Source organism: Capsicum annuum, chromosome 7 (genome assembly GCF_002878395.1).
Source record: "Capsicum annuum cultivar UCD-10X-F1 chromosome 7, UCD10Xv1.1, whole genome shotgun sequence".
NCBI lineage: Eukaryota > Viridiplantae > Streptophyta > Magnoliopsida > Solanales > Solanaceae > Capsicum > Capsicum annuum.
This window is the reverse complement of record NC_061117.1, coordinates 1,066,849-1,075,798: the sequence shown is the minus strand read 5'-3', so window position 1 is coordinate 1,075,798 and position 8,950 is coordinate 1,066,849. Positions and strand designations below refer to the sequence as shown.

Here is an 8,950-nt window from a genome sequence, read left to right as displayed (position 1 = left end):
AGTAAATTTTTAGAGAACTAAATTCTTACTTTTGAGGTTTTCGAAGAGGCAGCCTAATCTTAGCTCCAGTTACAGAACAAGTTTTTATTCCCTCATCAGGTTGCGGTAGACATGAAAGAAAGCTAGTGCCAAAAAAATCAGTGCACAGTGTAACCTCCTTCAAGTAAACAAAGCCATCCTGTATTTTTGGATCAAAACATGTGAGGTAAACATTAAATGGAACATTATTATCAAACACTTTTTGGATGGCCACAACAATATCATTCTTCAAATAACCCGAGGTATCACTTGCAATAATCCCACTTGTTTTCAAGTATTCGAACAAGTTTCGCTGTTTGAACATTTTGTTGATCTCTATTGCTGTTTCAAAGTATTTTTCTGCTTCTTTCTCTATGCATCCATGCAACTGCCATTGCTCAATCCACGGGTCCCGTTCTTGGGAGTTTTGTTTAAGTGGTTGCCAAAATGTCTTGAGTTGGTTTGTTCTAGTCCCTGTAAACTGCAAAAATATTTACATAATCAAATCATTTGTAATAATAAGCATCGAACGATGATCTAATATTAATGGTAACTGTTGGCCTACTATACTATCACAAGTTGAATTTGTATTGTACGTGTTAAGGTAGAAAGTGTCTTACATTATATTTCATCAATTTTAATTTATTTGTTCTGCATGACATGATAAGACCACAATAATAAATAATATTTTGGTATAGTTGAATTTTGACATGCATATCTTTAGTTTAAGAATGTCTTAAACTAAATGAGATCAAGGAAAAAGAAGAAAAGTTTCTCCATGTTGTATGTGGGGGATGATATGAGTACGGCCACGAGGATGGACGAGAATGAGTGCATATTGAATCCGTTCAAGGAAGTGCACAAGTGAAGTGTAAAAGAGGGCCTAAATACACTAAAAACAGCCCCTAAGTTACACTTGATGGGCAACTCACCCTTGAGGGGTATTGTGGTCATTTTGTATTCTATTTTGTAATACACTATATAGAGAACCTCTTAGGGTTTTTAGTCTTAGATTTTGATGAATATGAAAGTGTAACACTTAAAAATATTTCTCTTGAGAGAAAGGCCCTCCTTGGCCAAAATTGTAACTAGGTTTCAACTTGAGTATGGAATCACTTGTATTGGATTCAAGCTTGGAAACGTTGGATGCTTGAGAGATCGAGGTCCCTCTTGTGCCAATGTAAGAGATAGGTGAATTGTTGTGTGTAGTGTTAAAGGGTCCAAGAATGGAATAAGCTCTTGGGTTTTTAAGATTATGCCTTCTATCTATCTATCCCTTGTCTAGTGTAATCTTTGTTGTTGTAACGTTGTTTATTGTTAGCGTAATCCTCTTCTTCTTCACGTGTTGATGCTGTTTTGGGGTGTTATATACATCATTAAATCTTATATTCTCCTTGTTGGTAGCGAATCCGAGAGTGGTCTCCAAAAAGGTCCTCGGATTCTTAAGATTAGTGGACTGATTTGGATTGTGTTTTGATACTTCCTTGTTTTATTGTATCATTTGGTATCAGAGCATGTCTTGATCTTGTTCCTACAAGATCAAATCTTGGGCTAGCTCACTTGAAAAAAAAATTGAAATCTGAAAATTCCAGAAAAAAAGAAGCAAATCTGTCTATTTTGTGTTCTTGGCCGAAATTGTGTTATTGTTGTGTCTTGGCCGAGATTTTTACTTGTTTTGTTCTTTCTAGTGTTAGTTTTCTTCAACTCTAACTAAATCTAAGTTTGAGCTTATATTGTTGGTGTTGTTTTCGTCAACATAAGGCTTGGCCGAATTGTTGTTGAAAACATTGTTGCGGTGGACTGTTTTGGCATTGTGGTCTTCATCTTGTTGTTGTTCTAAACTTGACCACGTGATATTGTTGTTTATTGGTGGCCTAAGAAACCATTTTGTTGAAATTATAATTGTCTTGGCCAAGTGTTGAAGATATTGTATTGTGAAAATTGAAAGTTGACCGTGTGAAAATTGTAGTGTTTTTGGAGATTGTTGTTGGTTGTTCTTAGTGATTGTTGATGTTGTTCTTGAAGTTCTTCACAACCTTCATAGCTTGTTAATATAAAGTGAACATTAGATCTATAAAGCTGAAGAAAAAAAGGGGTGAAGCTTTGTTAGTCTTGAAAGACTTACCATCACTCATCAAATAGTTAATCACATCTCAATCACTTTCCAACAACTTTCCATAAAATAACGGTCCATGTTATAAGGAGAAGTACAAGTAAGTCAAAGTCTTGAAAACTTGAATTTGAAAAGTCTCCAAGACTTGTTTGAATTTCCCTCCTTAAAATAAATCCCACCAATTCCTAAATTGTAAATTGACCAAGACTTGAAATTGGACAACAAAAATTGTTAGAAACTGCAACCAATTATGTGCTGCCATGTCATCATTGTTACTGTTCACGCAATAATTTTGGCTCAAATTTTAGATTTTCTTAGTTTCTTTTTATTGTTCCGTAGTTTTGTTTGATTGGTCTGAACGCTAATTGACAAGCTAGTAAACTCCTACTAGATTGTAAATTAGTTTTGTGTTTGTTTGTTCGTGTTAACGTTCTTTGTGTGCTTTTATCTTTTGTGAATTCGTTGTATCTTGTTGGTTCAAGGCCATAAACAAATTTTCTTTGAGTCAACTCAAACGAAAATCTATTCCGGGAAAGAGTAGACTCGACCCTCAATCACTCGCGAAGTACAAGCCGACTTTCAATACTTGTGAAATCAAGTGTGAGATAAAACTGAGAGTGAGAGTGTGGTGAGGCATTTTGAACTAACAAGTTTGTTTTGTTGTTTATTATTGTCCTTTGCTTTAGGTACCATGGCTACCACTAATCTTGATGCCACGTTTGATCGCATCAATAACGATATTGAAAAAATGAAATGGCACATGAAAAGACTACGTCAATTGTTACCTAAACTTATCCCACAAAATTCAACTTCCCTTGTCCAAACACCTTGTGCCGAGAGCTTCCCGAAGGAAGAGGTGGGCTGCCCCGATCTACACCAAGGTAAAGAGGAGATTGAAACATCTTTGGTACTTGATAGTGAACTTATAGAGAGTGAAGCACTTGCTAGTTCCAAATCTGTCTGTGAGATAGATCATGATCTCGTTAGGTTTAATGTCTTGTTTGAAGATGATATAAATACTCCTAATAGACCTAGTGGAGAAAATGATGGTATAGCTTGCCTTGAAGGCTATATCCGATATGCTAACCCACTATGGTGTGACAACACTCCTCCTAAAGATGAAAATCTCTTCTTGGAAGATGAGAGTACTCTTATGGGCAAGGAATGTGTAGTCTCGGAAATGAGTACTCTTGGTAGTACTCTTGGTGTGCATGATGATCAATTTACTCTTAAATGTAGTTCATTACTTGAGCATATAAATGGAGTGCTTAAAAATTCTCAAGTTAGTGATGGTGTCTATAGAATTGATCTTGATAATGCGCATGTCTCTTTGAACATTTTGTGTGGTAAAAACATTGCAATTAGTTTTGTTCATAGAGATCATGTGTATGAAAATGTTTTTGTGTGTGAATGTGGGAGTGACATTCTAGGGGAAGGAAGGGCTAGCCTCGGCTTAGGCCGTTGGCTATTTTTTCCATTTGATCCCGGCACCATCTTTGGGTGGAAAAGGATGACTCTCGGCCTATTTTCTTTTTGTCTTGATGCTTGTCCAAGCAACTTCCTTTGTAGCAATTGTACTAATCTTTTCATGATTAAAACAAAGGACTCGTGGCTATACTTCAAATTTTTCCCGCCTTGACATGGCATGTTGATGTGTTATTTTTGCTAACCTTAACCCCTTATGTCATGAGGATGTGTGCTTGTTTGTCTTCTCTTGATTTACAAGGTACGGATTCGAGGTCAAATCCTTTTCAAAAAGGGGAGGATGATACGAGTACGACCACAAAGATGGACGAGAATGAGTGCGTATTGAATCCGTCCAAGGAAGTGCACAAGTGAAGTGTAAAAGAGGGCCTAAATGCACTAAAAACAGCCCCTAAGTTACAATTGATGGGCACATCACCCTTGAGGGGTATTGTGGTCATTTTGTATTCTATTTTGTAATACACTATATATAGAACCTCTTAGAGTTTTTAATCTTAGATTTTGATGAATATGAAAGTGTAACATGTAGAAACATTTCTCTTGAGAGAAAGGCCCTCCTTGGCCAAAATTGTAACTAGGTTTCAACTTGAGTGTGGAATCACTCGTGTTGGATTCAAGCTTGAAAACGTTAGATGCTTGAGAGATCGAGGTCCCTCTTGTGCCAACGTAAGATATAGGTGAATTGTTGTGTGTAGTGTTAAGGGTCCAAGAGTGGAATAAGCTCTTGGGTTCTTAAGATTATGCCTTCATGTAGTCTATCTATCTATCTATCCCTTGTCTAGTGTAATCTTTGTTGTTGTTTCTTGTGTTGTTGTAACCGTTGTTTATTGTTAGTGTAATCCTCTTGTTCTTCATGCGTTGATGCTGCTTTGAGTGTTATATACTTCATTAAATCTTGTATTCTCCTTGTTGGTAGCAAATCCGAGAGTGATCTCCAAAAAGGTCCTCGGATCTTTAATATTAATGGACTGATTTGAAGTGTGTTTTGATACTTTCTTGTTTTCTTGTATCAGGGGGGATTGATTGATGAAGCAATAGAGTGGGAGTCTTATAAGAAAATTTATAAGGATTATATTTCTCTATTTAGTAATAATTCAACTTTAAATGTTAATCTTATTAAATTCTTAATAAAATAATATATGTCACAAAAACATCTTAGACTTATCCTAAACTATAAATTTCAAAACTCTTTCTTTCTTAAATTCCGTATCAAGTCAAACTAACTCACATAAATTAAAACGGAGGGATTAAATGTTTAAAACACAAGTAATACTTTATCATATATAGAAATTTATATGCAATTATATTATATAAATATATATTTTTTTGAAAAAAAAAAAATTCTGTCAGTACCACTTGATTCCAATTTGGTGCTGGTCTAGTAGTCTGGCATGTAGTGATTTTTCCTTGTCCATCTGCTCTCCAAAGGCCATTGAGTGTGAATTTATCCTGAGGAATTGGATCTTTGCACTTGCCTCTTTGTGAGTTCAGTTCAATACAGAAAGTTGGTGGCCATTGAAGCACAAATCTCAGCTGTCTGGAATGAGAATGAGTGTGTCATGTCAAAAAGTGATAAGTAAAAGTGAACGGAGAAAGTAATTAATTCAATGCTTAGTGAATTGTGTTGGATAATGACTATAATTAATAACTAAGGAGAAAATAGGTAGAAATGTGTAAATTATCCAATTGATTTTTTAAATTGCACAAGTATTGTTGAACATCTATTTTTAATACAGTACTTCCTCCATTTAAAAAGAATGACCTACTTCCCTTTTTAGTCTGTTTAAAAAAGAATGATCTCTTTCCTTTTTTGACAATACTTTAATTTCAACTTTTCACGTGGCATGTTTAAGACCACAAGATTAAAGGGCATTTTGATACATTTGACACAACTTTAATTTAATGCTACGAGATTCAAAAGTCTTGTTTATTTTCTTAAACTTTGTGCTAAGTCAAAGTAGAACGTTCTTTTTAAAACGGAGGAAGTAGTAATTTAGTCAAAGCTAAAAATTAATCTCAAACGTTGAATTAAATTCTTACGGTTGAGGTTTCGGATGAGGTAGCATAATCCTAGCTCCGCTAGAACATGTGGTTACTCCAGCAGGACGTTGTTGAGGGCATGGGATGAAGTTAGTGCCAGCCAAATCAGTGCACAATGAAACCTCATTCAAGTAAACATGAGTTTTGCTTTTTGAATCAAATTCATAACATGAGAGGTAAACATTAAGGTTCGGTGGAGGTGGAGGAGGAGGGGGAGGAGGAGGTGGAGGAGCGCGAGGAGGGGGAGGAGCGTGAGGAGGCGGAGGCGGAGGCGGAGGCGGAGGAATAAACACCTTTTGGATAGCCTCGACCATTTCTTTTCTAGTAAAAGCCAAGCTATCACATGCAATAATCCCATTTGTTTTCAAGTAATTAAACAAGTTTCCCTTTCTTATCATTGCATTGATCCTAATTGCTGTATCAAAGTATACTATTGCTGCTGCTGTTGTTGCTGCTCCTCCACACACTCCATGCACACGCCACTCATGCTTCCATAGAGACCAGTCGACCCCTTTTTGGGATTTTTCTCTCTCTCTCAGTGACGGCCAAAATTTCTGAAGTTTGGTCTCTCTAGCCTTTGTAAACTGTCAAAAATATTTATGCAGTCAGACCATTTAATAGGATACTAAGTAGTACTATGTAAACAACTTTGTCATGAAACATCAAACGATGATATGATAATAGAAGCAATTGGCCTACGTGTGTATTACTATCACATGTTGGAAAATTATTGTACATAAAAAGTGCTTTACATTGTCTTTCTCTATAGTCGGTGTAAACTGCAACCATATTTACACGATCAGATCATTTAATAGATAATGCATGTAAATATCTTATTACATGTAAAACTTCAAATGTCAAAGATTTGACCTAAAGAAACATTAAAACGCTAAAATGGTATAAAAACTCGGGTTTGATAAAAAATAGTTGTTTACAATAGGTAATCCTTTATTATAAACTTTTTTATATGTAATTATGTTATATAAATATCTTTTTTTTTTTAAATATCTCGTCAGTGCATAAAACATAACTCTCGTGTCTGAAAGTTCAGTACCACTTGCTTCCAATCTGGGTTTGATGTGTCAGTGCATGAAATGGGATATCCATTTGAATCTGATGGCCAAAGTCCATGGAGTGTGAAATCATGCTGAAGAATTGGTTCTGTGCACCTGCCTGGTTGTTCTGCATTATTCAGTTGCGTACAGAAAGTTTGTGGCCATTGAAGCACAAATCTCATGAGCTCGGGAGTTTGTTGAGAATGAACATGTTGAGAAATTATTACAACTAGCAAAATGAGAAAGAAGGGAGGTTTTTTAATGTTTTTTTCTTTTTTCTTTTTCCTTGTGTGTGTGGGGGTGGGGTGGGGTGGGGTGGAGATTAGTTGTTTGAATGGATTGATGTAGTAGTAGAGTGGGAGCTTTATATAAGAACATTTTATAGGGGTCATAGAGTGACCCTTTTTTTCCTTCTTGCAAGTATGTATCCACTTGGATAAACTTTTGGCTTTTGATTTTTTTTTTTTTTTTAGGTATGTTAGACTGTTAGTTTAAAATTAAGTAATTATAACCTATATGTACTTTTTTAATCTGCTCAAAAGTGTTTAAAAGTTATTTTAATTTAAAAATACTTAAAATAAGTTAATTCAAAAGGTATCTATATAATATTATAATTATGGAATGTAACAGTACAAATAAGAAAGAAAATCAAAACTAATCGGAAATATGGATTGTCGGAAGTTAAAAGAGCTAGTCTATACAAAAAGCTAATCGACTTGTTCCTTTTTTTTTTCAATATCATCATTCTTCAACTAGGTCTATACATGGTTAATTAAGTGTTTTGAATAAATAGTTGGCGATAAATCAGATAGAAAAATCACATCTGAAATAAAATATTTCAGGTAGAAAAGTCACATCTCATGCAAAATAATTCAAATTTAAACTCCAAAAAAATAATTTGGGATCTCTTCCAAATGTTGCCATTTTGCATTACATTTCAATAAGTGAAAAAATAAAAAAATAAAAATAAACACACACCATTTTGCATTATATAGGGGCTCTATGTGTAGAAATTCATAAATATCAAATCTTGAATCTAAACTATTATAAAAAATGGACACAAAAAAATGTGTCTTATTATGTAAGAAGATACAAATTCAATTGGTCTACTAGTAAGATATACTACTATACAATTTATATAAATGTACAAATATAATGTGGTTCAACCCTTTTCTTGGACCAAATCACAATATAGGTCCGATCTTAATCATCCTTTTTTTTGAAAAAAAAAATTAAAATAATCAACGTCTGTCTATCCTCTATTGACAACGGAGTAATTTTTATTAGAGGAATATAATTCATCATATGCTATATATATATGTATATACATACATAAAAAGATATTAATCTCTTGCTTTGCCTGTGCCTCTGAAAGTACGACCTTTTTTTTTACCACGTCACCTCCAACTCAACTACTAGCTCAATAGGGCCTATGGTGTCGTGATCGACATTTAATTGGCTCAACTACTTTTACCAAGTGGACCACGTCTTAAACATAAACGTTATCTTATAATCCGTTCTCAAAATATTACATGCATCTCACCATAATTCATTCTCAAAATATTCGACAATATCATTTTTTCATCACAAAGAAGTTGAGAAAATTTCATATATATATATGACACATCTTATATAATATATATACAGCAAAAAATTTTTTTATATATTTACATAGTATTGTAATTAAAATAAAAAATATTACATTAGTTGGATCTTTATTTCAAAAAATTTATGTCAATTATTGAACTTACCAATGGAATAGCACTCTCATACAAAACACGTTTGATAATTGCAATATATCAATTGTTATAATAACTTGAGAGAAATCAATATGTCATTGTAAAAGTGGTCCATTTTATAATAAATAATTTTGAAAGATAAAGATATAGATTTAGTTCGACTCAGTTGAAGTTTGACCAAAGCTTAGGCTCGGGTGAGGCAACTTGGCTCAGCTCGACTGACTCATTTTGGTCATATAATAATTACTTTAAAGTCAAAATTCATTCACTAATCTTAATAAAATTAGAAAAATGACAATTTAATAATATCATTTATATAATCAGTTATAATTTTATACCACCAACATGGGTTGTTGTGCCGTGGATGGGGCTGCTTCATCCGTAATCAGAGGTTGAGGGTTCGACCCTGAGTATGGAGAAAACTCTGTTGGGAGCGCTGCCACCTTAATGGGCCCTGCAACACGCGATTCGGATTAGTCAGGGCTCCAATGCGGACACCG

The 8,950-nt window shown here is 34.3% G+C and overlaps 1 protein-coding gene across 1 annotated transcript; it reads right to left on the bottom strand.

Moving 5' to 3' along the window:
- Positions 1-29: 29 nt before the first annotated feature.
- Positions 30-7,068, bottom strand: LOC107877518 (the record flags this gene model as incomplete). The annotated part of the gene is given in 4 exon segments (XM_047415069.1): positions 30-499; positions 4,970-5,153; positions 5,657-6,240; positions 6,711-7,068. Coding segments are annotated over 4 exon segments (1,421 nt in total), but the record flags the coding sequence as incomplete, so codon positions are not given.
- Between the last annotated feature and the right edge of the window lie 1,882 nt (positions 7,069-8,950).